Genomic DNA, 17,687 nt, shown 5'->3' on the forward strand with positions numbered 1-17,687 from the left:
CCAAACTTGAATCACACAGTCAGGGGCTGAGCCTGAATAAAAAATATGATGATTGTTGGATGCCCAAAGTGGGCAGAGCTCTGAACAGCCAATTTGATTTTACCGATTCACTTTTAATGGGGAAATTCAGTCTGCTGCCATTCTCACAGTATTAACCCATAGGGGACTGCAGTTTTAGTTTTGAAAAAGTTAGTGGAGCCACCAAAAGACAATCAGATTTTAACTATTGATTTTCAATGGGGAAATTCAGCCTGCTGCCATTCTCACTGTATTAATACCAGGGTCACTAGGGAACTGCATCTTAGGTTTTAAAAAGTGGGCGGAGCCACCAACCGCCAATCAGATTTCCCCTATTGAATTTTATTGGTTTGATGCCAGGGTTCCCAAACTTTGCACAGTCAGTCACTGGGTGACTATGTACTTAAGGTTAGAAAAAGTTGACGGGGCCACAAAAAGCCAATCACATTTTTTTTTTATTGTTTTCAGCGGGGAAATTTTAACTGCTGCCATTCTCCCATGTTTAATGTCAACATCCCCAAGCTTTGCACAGTTTGTCACTGGGTGACTATGTTCCAAGTTTAGAAAAGTAGGCGGGACCAACAAAAGCCAATCAAATTTCACCTATAGACGTCATATGTTTAAATTTAAACTGCTGCCATTCTTTAAATATTAATGCTAAGGTCCCCAAACTTTGCAGAGCTAGTCACCAGGTAACTGCGGTTCAGAGTTAGAAAAAGTGGGTGGGGCCACCTACAGCCAATCAGACTTCAGCTATTGATTTTTTTTTGTTTAAATTTAAAATGCTGCTTTTCTCACACGCAGTTAGAAGTGAGGAGACTTAGATCCGGTGTGTCTGCATTGAATGTAGGCGGCTCCTGATAGCCGCAGGCATAAGTGAGGAGGGATACTCGGGGGGAGCTGGGTGTAGCCTCGTATGTGGTACGCGTTGGGGTAGTGCTATTTATATGGGGAGCGGGCGTGTTTTTTGAATGATCGGCTCATGATAGCCGTGCTCAGCGTGGGGTTGGTGGATGTTGTTAGGAGTTTGGGTCACGCTCAATGTAGCATTAATAGTTTCAGACCTGAAAGCGTGGTCTGATGTGAGCACATTCGAGTCATTGATTTCCCGATACCCTCCCCTGTTAATTATTTATCTATTTATTGCATGAACTTTACCCTATATGTGTCTATGAGGCTACCCTTGTTTGTTGTCCCTCCCCTACTCCTTATGAGCACATGTATATATATATATACATATATATATACATATAAATATATATATATATATATATAATGGTTTAAAATTTAGTGGTTGAGCACAACTTTCCCTTTTTTTGCTATAGCTTATACAGGAGCAGTGGCCAGCTCCTTGTTGTAGCTCCCACCCCTCCCAGCTGCAGTCAGGTGATCCCAGTGGAGCCAATAAAAGGGCAACCGTATGGGGGTTTTAACCTTGAAAGCAAGTAAGTTGCAGGTAAAACTTAGTCCCTTGGCTAAATGTATATTGAAGCAGTAGAATTCTTAATGAATCGCATAAGTCAGTGTAGGAACTGGTCAAAAGGGATGACTTTGACGCAGTTGGCCAGCTTGAAGTATATTGCAATATATGGACAAACAATCCCTGTTTTGCTTAAAGGGAAGGGCATTTCTTAGTAGCTTAAATGCACCGAATGTCTTAATGTTCTATATATTGATAATGGGTGAGTGCAGAGGATCTCTTGTTGTTGTTTCTATATATATATATATATATATATATATATATATATATATATATATATCCACTTTAGGGTCAATGAATGAACTTAGAGCTCTATTTATCATTTATGCCTATTAAATCCTCCCTCTTTAACTAAGAATGTAAATAGATGAAATTGGCTTCTAGATGTCGGCCCCCTATTCGAATCATGTTCTGAAATTGACTGCAGACTTACTAATCATGTGAATATTGCACTCAGGATATGTGTGTACATATGAACAGTTGTTTTAAATTATCTTTATCACTAGTCGGCACAATTTGATTTATGTTTATAATTATTTTATTTTTTGGAGACTTGAAATAAAAGCTATGTTTTAACTAATCAGACAAAGCACAAAATTGATTTCCTTCATTTGCTGCTCACACTATTTATGCCAGGGTTCCCAAACTTTGCACAGTCAGTCACTGGCTGGCTACATATTCATGGTTAGAACAAGTGGGCGGAGCCACCAACAGCCAATCCTTTGCTATTCATTGAATTTCATTGGTTTATAATTACACTGATGCCATTATTTAAGTATTAATTCCAGGGTTATTAAACTTTCCAGAGTTAGTCACTGGGTATTTGCCGTTCAAAGTTAGAAAAAAGTGGGGTGAAGTGTTAAATGCTGTCAGTCTCACTTTGCAAAGTTGGTCACTGGGGGACTGCAGTTCAAAAATAGGAAAAGTGGGTTGGGCCACTAACAGCCAATCAGATTTCATCCATTGAATTTTATTGGTTTCAAATTAAAATGCTGTCATTCTCACACTGGTGCCAGGGTACCCACTGTTTGGCACAGGCTGACTTTGACTCAACCACCAATCACAATTTACCTATTGACTTTTATTGGTTTAAATTTAAACTGCTACCATTCTTAAACTATTAATCCTAGGGTCCCTAAACATTGCAGAGTTAGTCACTGGGTAACTGCGTATGTGGGAAAGGCGTCCACCACGTACAGAGACAGAACAACCAACCACAGATGTGCTATGCGCTCAGCGCTCTCCTCAGGTTCGGCTGACCAACCGGTTGGTAAACATTTTCTGATGGATAAACACTTGTTTCCACAATTCCGACATATGCTGATCGACCATGTACCATACCAAGAAGGGGTGGGGATAGAGACTTCGACTTACTCAAGGTGGAGGCAAGATGGATCTTTAAACTGGACATGGCTGCCCTGTGTGGTCTAAATGAACTACTTCCCCTCTCTATTTTCATCTAAACAAGGAACATGATGTACTTGAATGTCTTGCAATGACTTGCCACATTGTGGCCTTTAACATTTAATGACTAAAAAATGTTTTCTCTGTTGGGATTTCTTAATTTCTAATCCTTAATAACTAATATTGGTGTTTCCATCCTCCAAGTATTAATGATTTATGTCCAGATTTATGGTCTCTAAGCTGTTTTGGTTATTGCCATTTTTAATTATTTTCATTTTTTACCTTTTATTTCACTTTTTGGGTCCTTTAGTCCTTCTTGTTCACCTGGTTATGTGGACTTCACACTCACCCAACAAATTCATATTACCAGTCATTCTATACATGTATGCTGTGCTTGCGCATGATTCATTTTCTGAGACATAGTTGCATGTCATTTTTATTTTTCTTTATTTTCTTTTTCTTTTTCTGGAAAAACACAGTTAATGGGTATCGACAAGTCTACCTGTAACCCCAAATATAGGACCATATTACATGACAGGCGCGCACCAGGTGGCTATTGAACTATCCACTTCTGCTGAACCATATACATCAGTGTTTGTAATATATATTCTAATGGAGTAAACCAGGGGACATGCAAACTGTCACAATCTGTTTATGGGCCATAAATCTCTGTAGGAGCGGGGGCTGGTGATATTACCATTTTATATACAGTAGATCTGGTGGTTCGGCATACTTGAACAACATGTGAAAGTTCTTATGGGCTCGCTTTGTGGGTCCTTATTGTTACTGTGGGCCTTTCCAATTGGCCCTATAAGTCCAGGTCCTTTTTAAAGGCGGTTTGCATTAACTAGAATTGGACACGTGAGAGTTGTAGTTGCGCCCGGATGCACTCTCCACCACTCCCTGTAGCCCGTTGGCGTCACTTGTTGCGCTTCATCTCCTGCAGATCGCCAGCGCCCGATGCTGGACCCTTGCACTCCTCACTGTCTGCCAGCCAAACCTAGATATTTGCGTTGGTTGCCTATTGGGCACATCTAACCTGCGCTCCTGGTGCCAGCTGGGGTGCGTTGTATACATGGTAACTAGGCAACAGTGCGCCCCATGCTCCCTATAATTCGGCACGCTAATTGAATACGCCCGACCAGCGTCCGCAACATTTGACTGGGCATTGCCTCTGTGGGTGATATGATCTGCTCCACATGATGATCACATTTACACACTGAAGTTCAGCGATCCCTGGGTACAGTTGACAGGTGATGGCTCCTCTCTCTGTGCGTTCCTTTATACTTCTAGCTTCTCTGGTGTGTCCGGACATGGGTCCTGGGTTTAATACCCGATGCCTGTCATCTCAAATAATTATCCTCTATAATCTTTTGCTCCTAGCAACCAAGACATTCATCACTTAGCACTGTGAAATGCTTGACGTGTCTGACTGGGAACATTCTCTGTATAGTTTTTTGCAACATTTTTTTGCAATATGTATCCATTTGCCTACTAGCTACATGATTTTAAACTTGTTTTATAGCACTGCACTCCCATTCTATTTGCCTGTATATTACATTACATTAACATTTATTTATAAAGCGCCAACATATTCCGCAGCGCTGTACAATAAGTGGGTTACATACATTGGACATACAGAGTAACATATAAAGCAATCAATAACCGATACAAGAGGTGAAGAGGGCCCTGCCCAAAAGAGCTTACAATCTACAAGTATATTTTGACATTTGAATTTGCCTTGCTTTGGTTGGTGTGGGGCTTGTTTACACTGGTTGCCATGGTAACTATGGCCAAATTTTGGGCCATATTATGTGGTGGGGGTATTTACTGTGGGTGTTGGGATAGGGTCTGTTGGTTTGTCCCTGAGGAAGAGCACTGGTTGCGCTCGAAACGTTGGAATTTTTTCAATAAAGTCCCTGTTCGGCGGCACTCTATTATATTTTTGTTTTTGACCTGCACCAGGGGCATTTGGACTTGTATAGGGCGTGCTCCTCCCTGTGTACTATATATATAGTAAAATATATAGTAGAAATATATATATATATATATATATATTGTGAACTGGCAACAGGAAAACAGGTTGAAGGAAGATATATTTCCCCTAGGTTTATCGCCTACTCCCTGATGTATAGCGGTTCTGAGTGGGTTAATTCCCCAAGGGATAACAACTATTAAAAAATAACAAAAAAGAAAAAGACAAGAAGGTATTAAAACCCAAATAACCCTATACCTATTTGGAGTTGCCTTGGGTATAAGTATCTGTTCCCATGTAACTACTTATGAGGAAATTGTAACAACCAAAGAAATCCGGGGCGCGTGTGGGAAATGTTACTCTTTTATATGATCTTTCATTTACTTCTCACCCGAATTAAGACATTGTAAGTGGTTTCGGTAAGTATACTTAGTAATCATAGAAAAAGAGGTAAGATAATATATAAAGTAAAACAAAAACGAAAAACAAAAGTAAATTTCTCTGCATGTGATAATAAATGCTCCAACTCAGAAAATACAATCCGTACCAATCTAAACAGTGAGGTCAGGGTGTAAAAACCCCGGACGTATCGCAAATGCTGTTCAAGGAACACATTGGTCAAGCATAGTCAGTACAAGTCAAAATAGCTCACCGGTATCCCTGGCTGGTCCGGGTGCTCAGGGCCCCGAACCCGTAGCTGAAGGGGAAAAAAAGCCGATTTCAAACGTAGTGGACACCAAGCGCTCCGGACTCTGGGGTCTTTCATAAAATCAAATCTTTATTGTTGCATTAAAAGAAGGAACGCCTAACGCGTTTCGTATGCCAAGCACACTTACTGTGCTTGGCATACGAAATGCGTTAGGCGTTCCTTCTTTTAATGCAACAATAAAGATTTGATTTTATGAGAGACCCCGGAGTCTGGAGCGCTTGGTGTCCACTACGTTTGAAATCTACTTAGTAATCATACTTTATTCTTTACATAGCCAATGTATCAGGTAAGTATTTAAATATCAAGAAAAGTTTACTCCATTTCACATCCCTAGCTTATTAACAGCTCAAGATTGTATTACATGTTAAAAAAAAACTCTTTATTAAACATGAGCTTCATGTCTTACAATTTATTATATGTATTCCGAAACCCCAAAAAATATTGCAATGAAATATACAAATATTATGCCTTTTTAGTATTGTAATTACTCAAGGGAAAAGAAATCCTCAAACAATTATCAACATGGAAAGCACGTATCAATAATGTTCTCAGCATTTAAGTCATATACATATTTTATCAGCGCTGCGGAATATGTTGGCACTTAAGAAATAAATGTTAACAATAATAATAATAGTTGTATCTGCCTAACTGCCGATAAGCCGAACTGATGTTCTTTAAACGAAAACCAGAATATCCATCTAACCACTGTATGGTTTAATTAAATTAAACTCCGATATCAGCATTCAGCACTTCAATCCAGTGCTTATACTGCCATCTTAGTTCACAAATTCACTTATTGTGAATTAGTTTTATTACACGTCGCTTAGGTACTCCTGGATTCGGCGCGGATATGTTGCAATACCGTAATACCGCCCAGATATTACAACACAATGGAGGTGAAATTAATTCAAGAACTCAAAACACTAAGGCATAGAGGCGGGGCAGGCAATATATGATTGACAGTTGGGATTTTTAAATGCTTTTATAATGGGTATGGATTTAATTTGAAATGGGCTTTTATTATACAGCTTTTTATGCCTGGGTGACAGGTCCACTTTAAATGTTTGTTCAGCAGCTATCAAGTGTGGAGTTTCTGCAGTTATCTGGTTGCTAGGGTCTAAATTACCCTAGCAGGCAGGGACTGCTTTGAATGAGAGACAGGAATATGAATATGAGAAGGACCAGAATAGAAAAATAAGTTATTAAATGTATCAATAACAGTAACACTGTAGCCTTACAGAGCAATAGTATTTCGGATGCAGGGGTAAGTGACACCCATTTGAAAGTTGCAAAGAGTTAGAAGAAGAAGGCGAATAATTGAAAACCAATAAAAATTAAATAATGAAGACCAATTGAAAATTTGCTTAGAATTAGCCATTCTATAACATAGTAAAAGTTAATGCAAAGGTGAACCACCCCTTTAAAGAGGATACTGCAGCCTTAACAACCACAGTGGTCGGAATTTAAAGATTTCAAAGAGGCTTTTCATCTATTTTTTTTGTAAGGGGTTTATATGTCCTGGCTGTAGTTCCATTGCAGGGCATGTTATTTTGTAGCTGCAGCATAGCTGTAGATACTGGTGCAGAGTAATTCTGCTGCAGGGGTGGTTGCTATGTATTGCTGTGGCTGTTTGACTGTAGCCCCAAAAGAAGCTTGATGCTATTACCATGTGACTATAGCTATTGTCATGGAGTAATAAGGTAACAAAGTGGCTATATTACTACAGGGTGCTGTTTGTTCCAAGTACATTTGTCTACTAAAATACATTCTGTATACAAAAAGTGCACAGAATGAATGAACCATATACACTGGTAAAAAAAAATATACAAAAGACATATTTCTGAGAGCAAGATCAATTTTGTGCACTTAAGCATATTATATTACAAACTCCATAGTGTAAATTTTAACAAGCATTCTGTCTTACAAATGTATAACACCCATACAGCAGAACCAGTTATGTGTAAAGTTATTTACAGAATGAATTATGTAAAACAAAACTTAAAAATAATGGTGTAACTGACAAGCATATTCCAAGCTAGATTTTCATGACATAATAGATGCTTGTGACAAAAAGGAAGATTCTATCAACAAAATGAATACTCAGTTACACACAATTGATAAAATATAATTCTGTTAAAGAACACTGTCAGTCAAATTACTGAACCAATAAGAAATAACGGCAGGGGAACAGCTGGGATTAGCAAGCAGGAGAAATTAACTCCTGCATTGCCATCACTTTAGCATTGCATTGCTACTGGGGTTTTGGTGGAATTTCTCAATAAATCAGTCCAAAACAAAACTTTTTTAAGCACAATCCTTCTATATTTAGAGGAGTATAATTCACTGGTACATTCTTATTTTTTTTATATATATGTCGCCTTTAACGTTTGTGGACAAACCCAGTGGATTAAGCAATCAGTATGCATAGTCACCTCCAAAAAAATCAGTAAATCTTTCAATAAAGTTTATTGAAACAAGTGTAAAGCAACATGTGCATTGCCAATAACAATTATTCTTCTGCTCGCCAATAAGAGTAAAGTAAGGGCAAAGCTGAGTCAGTGACATCACACTCCCGTGTAACCTGCAAAATAAATTTTCCACCCTCTGGCAAGTCCTGAGATGCCTCACAGTAGATTGATCATATTTAGGTATGTCTGAAACTGTGTACTTTGTACTTTTTAGATACATATTCACATCCAAACCTTGTTTTTTATGCTTGGGAGAATGTTACTAGTTGTTTAATCTCTAGTGATCAACAAAGGTGAACAACCCCTTTAAATGGAATGTCTTACGGATGGATGAGAAATATAATGCTGTACTGATTCTGTGGCACAAAACTGATTTAATGATGTTTCAATGGATTGTGTAACTAAAAATGAATTTTAAAGTAAATATTCAAAACATAAATATGATACCTTGAGGTAAGTCAGCTATTCCCATTATTATAATATGCCTAATATTCCCTCATTATGTTTTTTGTTTTTTTTTTTAAGAAAGATTCATGCTCAGGGTTATGGGATGGGAGCATGACCCTGAGGGGCAAATTGTTGACATGGAGGGGGTGAGACAAGAGCAAAAAGGAAAAGTGGTGATGCAGAAGGAGTTGGACCAGAGACATGGGTGGGCAGGTGGAAGCCGAGGAACAGAAACCTTGTGTGTATGGGCAATAACAACCGGGTTTGATTTAGGAATTTAATATTTTTTGTTTTTTGTTTTTTTAATAACACAAACATTAGCAGAATAACCACTTGTTGGGACCCCTTGGTATAGTACAATACACCAAATAGATATTTATGATAGTAATATAATTCAGTATATGTGAGACTTATAAATACACCAGTGAGTAGAGCACATGTTCATATAACATAAGCTCCTCCCTCCAAGGATACCAACTGATTCACATCTTTACACCAAATATGAAGTTGCACTAGTTTAAATAATTCCCCCACTGTAGTAGTGACCCTAATAAACTTTGTAGATGATTGTTAGGCTCCAATGTCTGTTCAAATCCTAGCCTTAATATTGCACCAGTTAGCTGACACTCTCTTAATAATGTGCTTAGCTATAGTTCAACTACTACATAATACATGTAGCCATGTGATTCAGCCATTTCAGAGCAGTATCTAGTTAGCTGTAGTACTCTATGTGCAAATAAAAGGGGTCATTTATACATTGGTACTTAAGAGGGATCATCATTTATTTATATGATGTATTATGTGTCTACTTGGTGTTGGACTGGGGTGTCCAGGGTCCACCAGGGCTGCTACCCCGGAGCCCCTCACCTCAGTTGCCAACTTCTCCACCGCTGCCAGCCTCCACCCATAGCCCTGTGCATAATACACACGGCATACCTACCCTTCTTCCTCCTCCTGGGGATTAGGGTTGCCACCTCTCCTGCCCGTGAACTCTGGGCAGGGAGGCAGGGCGTGATGTTGCGGGGGTGGGCCACACCATCAGGGGGCAGGGCTATGATGCGCTGATCGGCCAATCACTGTGTCAATCTTAGAGAATCCTGCGCAGTTTTCCAAGTTGAAAAAAAACGGGCAGGTAGTTTTGACCCAGACAGCCCTACCGAAAATCAGGCTGTCCAGGTCAAAACCGGACAGGTGGTAACCCAAGTTTGGGGTAAAGCGCCCAAAGTTTTTATGGGTTGGTGCAAATTATGTAAAGTTGTGCAATTTTATGGTGAAGTGTAATGTGGTTTGTACTTTACTAACATATACTACTAGGGGCAGATTTACAGTGGCCTTTGTTTCTTATATTCGCAGACTCTCTTTCATCAGGTATGGTACCTAGGGATTGGAAGAAGGCGAATGTCATTCCTATATTTAAAAAGGGAGTAAGATCTCAGCCTGGCAATTATATGCCTGTAAGTTTGACATCCGTGGTGGGCAAGTTATTTGAAGGCTTGTTAAGGGATCACATACATTACATTACATTAACATTTATTTATAAAGCGCCAACATATTCCGCAGCGCTGTACAATAAGTGGGTTTCATACATTGGACATACAGAGTAACATATAAAGCAATCAATAACCGATACAAGAGGTGAAGAGAGCCCTGCCCAAAAGAGCTTACAATCTACAAGGAGAAAGGGTTGAGACACAAGGTGTGGGAATGGGCATGACCAGAGTTGTGAGAGGTGTGGCACAGGGTGTTGCTAAACTAGATTAGGGTAAGCTTCTCTGAATAAATGTGTTTTTAGAGATCTCTTGAAGGCAGAGAGATTGGGAGAAAGTCTGACAGTGTGTGGGAGCGAATTCCAGAGAAGGGGGGCAGCCCTTGCAAAGTCTTGAATACGAGTATGTGAGGAGGGAATGAGAGAGGAGTTGAGGAGCAGGTCAGTAGAGGAGCTTAACAAGCGGGTTGGTTGGTACCTAGAGATGAGTTCAGAGATGTAGGGTGGGGCAGAGTTATGAACTGCTTTGAATGTAAGGGTCATTAGTTTGAATTTTATCCTGGATGGTAGGGGAAGCCAGTGCAGGGATTGGCAGAGTGGCACGGCAGAGGAGGAGCGGTTGGAGAGGTGTATGAGCCTGGCAGCAGTATTCATTATGGACTGGAGAGGGGACAGTCTTTGGAGGGGAAAGCCAATTAATAGCGAGTTACAGTAGTCCAGGTGAGATATTATAAGAGAGTGAATAAGAATTTTGGCAGCATCTTGGGCGATAAATGATCGGATTTTGGAGATATTTCTTAGGTGAAAATGACATGATTTGATAATGATTGGATATGAGGAGTGAAGGACAGGGCAGAATCAAGGATAACCCCAAGGCACCGGGCCTGGGAAGATGGGGTGATGGTAGAATTGTTAACTGTTATAGATACCTCGGGAACAATGTGGGCGTTGGATGGGGGAAAAAGAACCAGTTCAGTTTTAGAGAGGTTTAATTTAAGGTAACGTTGGGACATCCAAGCAGAGATAGCGGACAGGCAGGAAGAGACAAGAGTTAGAAGCTCTGGGTTGAGATCAGGAGAGGAAAGATAGATCTGAGTATCGTCAGCATAGAGGTGGTACTGAAAGCCAAAAGAATTGATTAATTTGCCAAGTGAGGAGGTATAGAGAGAAAATAGTAAGGGGCCCAGGACAGAGCCTTGGGGAACCCCGACAGAAAGAGGAAGGGGAGAAGATGATTCCCCATTGTAAGAGACACTGAAGGATCGATCTGAGAGATAAGATGAAAGCCAGGATAAGGCAGTGTCATGAAGGCCAAGAGAGCGGAGAGTCAGGAGGAGAAGAGGGTGATCCACAGTGTCAAAAGCAGCAGAGAGATCGAGAAGTATTAGTAGCGAGTAGTGTTTTTTGGCTTTAGCAGGTAGGAGGTCATTTGTTAGTCGGGTTAGAGCAGTTTCGGTGGAGTGTTGTTGCCTAAAACCAGATTGTAGGGGATCCAGGAGGTTATTGTCAGAGAGGAATAGCGTCAGTCGGTTGTATACTAGGCTCTCAAGCAGTTTGGAGATGAATGGGAGCAGAGAGATAGGTCGGAGGTTAGTAGGATTGAAGGGATCAAGGGAGGGTTTTTTCAGAATAGGGGTTACAAGTGCATGTTTCAGTTGGGAGGGAAAGATTCCAGTAGAGAGCGAGAGATTGAACAGATGAGTTAAGGATTTGATAAGACAGGGGTTGGCATTGCGTAGAAGTTTTGTAGGAATGGGATCAAGCGGGCAGGTAGTAAGGTGAGAGGAAGACAACAGTTTTGAGACTTCCTCTTCAGTCACTAGGGAGAAGGAGCCAAGAAGAGACTGGGTAGCATGTAGGGAAGGAGGGGAATGGTTATGGGGATTAAGTTGTGCAATGTCACTTCGGATGGTGTCAATTTTATTTTTAAAGTGCTCTGCAATAGCTTGAGCAGTGACTGAAGCACACGGAGGGGGGGGGAGTAGGGGACAGCAGAGAGTTAAAGGTAGAGAAGAGTTGTGCAGGTTTTTTAGAGAGGGAGTTAATAAGTGCAGTGAAGTAGGTTTGTTTAGCTTGGCAGAGGGTGGTGTTGTAGGAGAGCAGAGCAGATTTGTAGCTGCAGAAATCTAACTCTGACCTTGATTTGCGCCAGCGGCGCTCAAGTGTATGTGACTGTTTTTGGAGTGATTTGGTATGAGCAGTGTGCCAGGGTTGGAGTGGTTTGGGCCTCATGCGTTTAGTCTTGGCAGGAGCAAGCTCATTGAGGGCAGTGGTGAGTGTGCTGTAGTAGACAGAGGTAGCCTGATTAGGACAAGAGACAGTTAGGATGTTAGAATGAAGAGAGTCAAAGGAAGAAGAAAGGTGTGACGTGTTTAGTGATTGCAGGTCTCGGTATGTGTATGTTTGGGGGGCAGCAGAGGGTGTAGAGGGAGTTAGCGAGAGTTGAAATGTGAGCAGATTGTGATCAGAGAGTGGGAAAGGGGAGTTAATGAAGTTGGAGGTAGAACAACATTTTGTAAATATAAGATCCAGGGAGTTTCCATTAGAGTGGGTGGGGGAGTCAGAGCACAGAGATAACCCAAAGGAGGATGTTAGTGAAAGGAGTTTAGAGGTAGCAGGGGCATTAGGAGCACATACAAAATTATGTACTGGAGAATGCCATTATGAGCAGTAATCAGCATGGCTTTATGAAGGACAGGTCATGTCAGACCAATTTAATTGCTTTTTATGATGAGGTAAGTAAGAAGCTGGACAGTGGGGATGCAGTACATGTAAGCTATTTGGATTTTGCCAAAGCATTTGATACCGTTCCCCACAAACAACTGCTTTCTAAACTAAGGTCTGTTGGTCTTAGTAAAGTCATTTGCACGTGGATAGAAAACTGGCTACAGGATCGGGTACAGAGGGTGGTTGTTAATGGTACATTCTCTACATGGAGTAAGGTTCTCAGTGGGGTCCCTCAGGGTTCTGCACTGGGTCCACTTTTGTTTAACTTGTTCATAAATGACTTAGGGGAGGGTATTATAAGCAATGTATCAGTGTTTGCAGATGACACAAAACTCTGCAGACCAGTCAATTCTATCCAGGATGTGGCATCCTTGCAGCAGGATCTTGACCAACTGGCAATCTGGGCGGCTAAGTGACAGATGAGATTTAATGTTGATAAATGTAAGGTCATGCACCTGGGATGTAAAAATATGAAAGCCACATACCCTTAATTGGACTGCACTAGGCAAATCCATAATGGAGAAGTACCTTGGAGTCCTTGTAGATAATAAACTTGGCTGTAGCAAGCAATGCCAAACAAGGTTTGAGCTGTATTAAAAGGGGTATAGATTCACGGGAGGAGCGTGTTATTCTTCCCCTTTACAGAGCGCTGGTAAGGCCCCATCTAGAATATGCTGTTCAGTTTTAGTCTCCAGTGCTCAAACAGGACATTATTGAAATAGAGAGGGTCCAGAGAAGGGCAACTTAGCTGGTAAAGGGTATGGAAAGTCTCAATTATGAAGAAAGACTGGCCAAGTTGGGTCTGTTTACACTGGAGAAGAGGCGCTTAAGAGGTGACATGATAACTATGTATAAATATATAGGGGGATCATATAATAACGTTTCTAATGCTTTATTTACCAGTAGGTCCTTCCAACGGACACGAGGGCACCCACTCCATTTAGAAGAAGGGAGGTTCCATTTAAATATTCGGAAAGGTTTCTTCACTGTGAGAGCTGTGAAGTTGTGGACTTCCCTCCCAGAATCGGTCGTACTGGCTGATACATTATATAGCTTTAAGAAGGGGCTGGATGGCTTTTTAGCAAGTGAGGGAATAAGGGGTTATGGGAGATAGCTCTTAGTACAAGTTGATCCAGGGACACAGGGACCTTCCTCTGGCTCAACTAGAAGTTAGGCAGGTTATACATAGGCATTGTGGTTGAAAGTGATGGGCGTAAGTCTTTTTTCAACCTAACTTACTATGTTACTATATACTGAGTTACATTGTTTCTATAAGTATAGAAGTATAGTATGGGGGGGGGGGCAACACTTATAGACCAATTAAAACAGTGGGAAGACCATTTATTGATGTACTTATACAAACTTCAGTTACCATGAAAATGCTATGTAACTTGTCGTTCTCAATAAAAAAGTTAAAAGTTAAAAAAAACCCAAGTAAATGGACCTCAGTTAAAACCTGCAAATTTTGCTGGATAATGCATATGCTTGCTTCTTATTGGTCCAGGAATTTGACTGACAGTGCTGTTTCACAGAATGGATATTTTATCTGTTTTGTGAAACAGAGTATTCATTTTGTCAATAGAATGAATTCTGTGCTATAAAATCTTGCTTTCTGTTGAAATCATCTATTAAGTCATGAAAATCTAGCTTGGAATATGCTAGTCCAGTGCTGCCCAACTTCTGTGGTACCAAGGGCTGGAATTCTTCTGGCCTACATGGTGGAGGGCCGATGATGGAAGCCAGTTTTGACCACTCCCTTTTTTTTTAAAACACACCCACTTTAAACTACACCCATGTTATCTATAGAGCTTTTAAGACCATACCCACACTAATGGAGGTAGCGCAGCAAAAATCCAAATGGTTGGTGCTCACTGTAGGGATATCACCCTTCATTCATATGTGAAAGAATTATATTATGTCATATTAATACATACCCCCCAAATCCATATGCTTCCGCCTCCCCTGTGGATATCACAGCAACCCCCAGCACATAATTACATAACTTAGAGACCATATAATGACTATTTACAAATTCTCACAAACTTCCAGAACAAACCCCTACCAGGTTCACCTCCCGCAGGCAGCATAGGGCAGGCAGAGTATGGTACACAGGAAGCATAGGGCAGACAAAGTATGGCACACACAGGCAGCATAGGGCAGGCAGAGTATGGCACACACGGGCAGCATAAGGCAGTGTATGGCACACACTGGCAGAGTATAGCATGCAGGCAGCATAAGGCAGGCAGAGTAATGCCTGTGTGTGACATGCTCTGTCTGTCCTACGCTGCCTGTGTGTGCCATACTCTGCCTGCCCTATGCCGCTTTTGTGTGCCATACACACAGGCAACATAGGGCAGCCAGTACATACAGTGACAAAATGCTGAGGTCTGAGGTGTGAGGTCTGAGGTGAACAATATGGGGCTTACAGTCTGAGTCTGAAGTGTAAACAGTTGTTTACACTTCAGACTCAGACTGTAAGCCAGTTAATCCTAGTACGGATACCATTTATAGCTTACACAAAGGTAAGCAGTCACAGTAGTCAGAAAGGTGGGGGGCCACAGGCCACCAGTTAGACAGCACTGTGCTAGTCAGTTACAACATTATATATTTTATCGAAGTTTTGTTTTACATAATTCATTCTGTAAGTAAATTTACAGAATGGAGTTTGTAATATAATAATATCCTTTTGTGTACTAAACTGCTTTTGTTCTCATTCTTCACTAGAAATGTGTCTTTTGTAGATTTTATACCAATGTATATGACCAAACATTCATTTTGTGTACTGGGGATTATTTTTTTTGTATACAGAATATATTTTATATTGTAAACAAAATGTAGTTGGGACAAATTTTTATAGATAGGGTTCACTTTAAGCCCAAAGTAAAACAGCACCAACTGCTTGCACAAAAACCTCAGTAACTTGCTCTTTTAAAGATTGTCTTTGCTATAAAGTATAAATCCATCAATAACTTACCAAGCTCATTTGTAAAAGTATTTGATTCTTCTCCAGCAATGTTTTTTTCCAGACCTGGAAACTGAATAATTGTAAGAGTGAATTTTCTAAACAAATACTAGGAATGCTGTATTAACAATAATTATAAGAAACTTTACAAGCAGTGATAGGTGTAATAATGGGAAAATTGGGACAAAGGGTGCCATCTGTTATTTCCCTAATAATAAGCACCATAACAAACAAAAGCTGGGGAGTGTAGATTTACATCTTCTATGTACCTATATATTGGGGGGATTTAGCTTTAAACAGCAACGCAACAATAAATTAAAAAGAGCTTTCATTGTCTTTATTTTACCACAGTTCAACAGTAAAGGTATTTGTAATATCTTGTAATATCAGCTACAAATACAAAAAATAAACTACTGCTCTTCTTACTATGAACTACAGGGACTGGTAGCAGTCTGTGTTATTTGCAGCCTCTTTAAAAAAGTACAGCCCTCAGCTCACCTGTTTGTGCTAGACAGAGTGGGCAATTCACAAAAGTGGCATTAAGTGGCATTGAGGCAAATCTGGACACCACTGACAGGACTACACTTAAGCGCAGAATGCTGGTAGAGTGCTGCATGTTGATGCTCATCTGCATGCATTTACTATTTTATTGTGGTCCTGTTGGTACATTCAGGCCCAGATTTGTGGCAAAGCCAAAAAGGCCCAGGCCTAGGGCGGCACAAACTTATGGCCACCCCACCGCAGCGAAATTTTGCTCCCATACAGAGCCATGGGGACCTCTCTCCACTGCTCTGTATGTTCGATCATGCACGCTCGTGGGGGGTAGGGTGTAGGGGGGGCGCAGAATGGGGGCTTCCTTGGGGCACCCAGATTAGAAATCTGGGCTGGGTACATTCCCTATACAGTACAAAGGTTCCTGCAGCTGTTGAAGCGTTCAGGATTGTCTTTAGATTAGCAATGTAGTAAAACAATCAGCACTAAATTAGTTTTATCACATGGACAACAAATATTTAGAGCCAGTTTTTTCTTATTTATTCATGTTCCTTACCTTTTCACCCATGTCATGTCTTATAACTTCCTGGACTAAGACATCAGCTAATGTTTTGAAATCAGTGAGAAACTTTTTATTTTTCTCTCCATCTTTCTTTTCTTCTATCAAAAGCTGAAAAAGTGTTTCCTCCTGCCTACAAGCACGAGCAATGCAAGCAGCTTTCTCTGAAGCACGCAGCAACTCTTGCAGTATCTCCAACATTTCTGCTTGAAAATCATAGGCACACAATATTTAATCAAACAATGAAATAGCCCCAGTAATATTACTTTAATACACAAGAGCCTAAACTATTAATATCATGTAAATTATTTCCTTATAAATGGTCCTTAATGATGTAATCCGTTATAATCAGTGCTTAGTGATGAGTCACATGTCTGAAATCTGCATAATAAATAATGGACCTGATTCACTAAAGTGCGATAAAAATTATCGCACGCTTTTTTGCGTTAAATATGTCGCGATAATTAGCGCCAAAATATACAGTACAATAGTGGTAACTATTTAGTCGCCAAAATTTACAGTACAATAGTGGTAAATATTTAGTCGCCAAAATTTACAGTACAATAGTGGTAAATATTTAGTCGCACAAAATACATTACTAGGTATAATAATTATAGAAAAGTACAGTAAATGAGCTTTTGCCAATAAAATATGGACTTTGCAGTGCTATTTATTCAAGTATGTGTTTCCCCTAGAGCGACGCAGCCGCCAGTTTGCAGGGAAATGGTCATTTTTAATACAGTAATTTTTACGAAAGTATAGGCGTGTATGGCTAACATGGCGTGCGTTCATTTGCGCGACTATTTATATGTGGCTACAAGTGTTTCGCCAGGCATGGATTCGCAGCGAATCTTTGGACGCGCGGCAAATTTTTCCGCAGCAAATTTTTTCATGCGTTTCGCAAAACAATCCGCCAATGGCAAAACACATAAAAAAAATTTGCCACGCGAAAATTCCCCG

At 40.4% G+C, this 17,687-nt stretch overlaps 1 protein-coding gene across 5 annotated transcripts in view; it reads right to left on the reverse strand.

The window, feature by feature from the left end:
- Positions 1-17,687, reverse strand: part of inpp1 (inositol polyphosphate-1-phosphatase) — a 38,431-nt gene that overhangs the window by 12,726 nt on the left and 8,018 nt on the right. For 3 of the 5 annotated variants that reach the window (XM_012967973.3, XM_012967974.3, XM_031892494.1), the window contains 2 exons: positions 16,725-16,930; positions 15,689-15,749 (listed from right to left, as the gene is read on the reverse strand). In XM_012967973.3, the coding sequence (XP_012823427.2) occupies positions 15,689-15,749; positions 16,725-16,928 (265 nt within the window). In that variant the 5' untranslated portion in view covers positions 16,929-16,930. 5 annotated transcript variants of the gene reach the window in all.

Source organism: Xenopus tropicalis, chromosome 9 (assembly GCF_000004195.4).
Source record: "Xenopus tropicalis strain Nigerian chromosome 9, UCB_Xtro_10.0, whole genome shotgun sequence".
In the NCBI taxonomy this organism is placed as follows: Eukaryota; Metazoa; Chordata; class Amphibia; order Anura; family Pipidae; genus Xenopus; species Xenopus tropicalis.